The sequence below is a fragment of the Sphaeroforma arctica genome (genome assembly GCF_001186125.1).
Source record: "Sphaeroforma arctica JP610 unplaced genomic scaffold supercont1.208, whole genome shotgun sequence".
Lineage (NCBI taxonomy): Eukaryota > Ichthyosporea > Ichthyophonida > Sphaeroforma > Sphaeroforma arctica.
In genome coordinates this window covers 66,677-67,824 of record NW_014040350.1, presented here as the reverse complement: position 1 = coordinate 67,824, position 1,148 = coordinate 66,677, and the positions used below count along the sequence as shown (strand labels likewise).

Genomic DNA, 1,148 nt, shown 5'->3' with positions numbered 1-1,148 from the left:
ACATATACATACAATCATACATATAAATATATGAATGTATACTCACATATATATACGTGATAACATCAATATATATATATATATATATATGCTAGCTATAGTACCTTCCCACTTTACTCCGCTCCCTGCCTCGGAAACGGCTGGAGCTCAACCCAGTCGAAATCAAAGACATCTGGCTGACCCATGTGTGTGATATTCTCATAGGCATTCCATGTAAACACGGGTTGTTGGTCGCTTGTAGGTCCGTTGACAGTCCAGAATTTCAAATCCCGTCCCATGGCGATGTTCGTGACCTTCGCGTCGATTGCTCCGTCGAGTTGGAACCTATTCCCTTGGGCCAAATCCCAACGCCTGGCGACATCATTGCCTGATGTATATTTACGTCATCAAGGTTATAGATATTTCCTTAATCAGGGTTATGGATATGATGAGCTACGGGGTTAGTGGAGTGACGGAAGGATACTGGGCGAACTTCCAGCTCATTGTGCCGTCGAGTGTCGTCAACGCAATGCCTCGTGCATTCGTAGCGGAAGTATGCAAAAACCTGCAAACCCTAACACAGTGCAACACCCATGTTACAAGACAAACCAATGCAACACCGCGTTCTAAGATGAAACATAGTATCACCGTACACGTATCGTTGGCCCAGTGACAACAGATTGTTCTCGTAGTCGTTGTACCGCAGTCTGCGCTTCATAAAGCTCATATCCGTCACCGACGACTGTTGCTGTCTGAAGATGTTTGCGCGTGGGCACTTCTCATGTGACCACTCATCGCCTCCCTTCTCGTACTTGGCACTCCATCCGCTCTTCTCGTACATCTCGGGGAAGTACGGTACATTGTACGAGGCCCAATAGCCGTCTTCGTTGAGTTGCTGTGATACAGACCCTTTCAATGAAGCGACAGGCTTCTTGCAATAGGCTTGATAAATGTGTCTGTGGTGTAACGTGGTGTGTTGTTATAGAAACACAGCACCGACATCTGTGCCAACAAATGTACAGCGCTGATGCAATACGTTCACGGGAGAGAACAGACGCACACATGTACATCCCCACATATCCACAATATTATAATACATGGATATGTGTATATAATTATACACACACACACACACAAACACACACACACACACACAAACACACACACAC

At 45.6% G+C, this 1,148-nt stretch overlaps 1 protein-coding gene across 1 annotated transcript in view; it reads right to left on the bottom strand.

Annotated features, from left to right (window-relative positions):
- Positions 1 to 113: 113 nt before the first annotated feature.
- Positions 114 to 1,148, bottom strand: part of SARC_03894 (hypothetical protein) — a gene marked incomplete at both ends in the record, with an annotated part of 2,240 nt that continues 1,205 nt past the window's right edge. Inside the window, 2 exons of the mRNA XM_014302296.1 lie at positions 114 to 367; positions 628 to 910. Of these exons, the coding sequence (XP_014157771.1) occupies positions 114 to 367; positions 628 to 910 (537 nt within the window). The remainder of the gene's footprint in view (positions 368 to 627; positions 911 to 1,148) is intronic.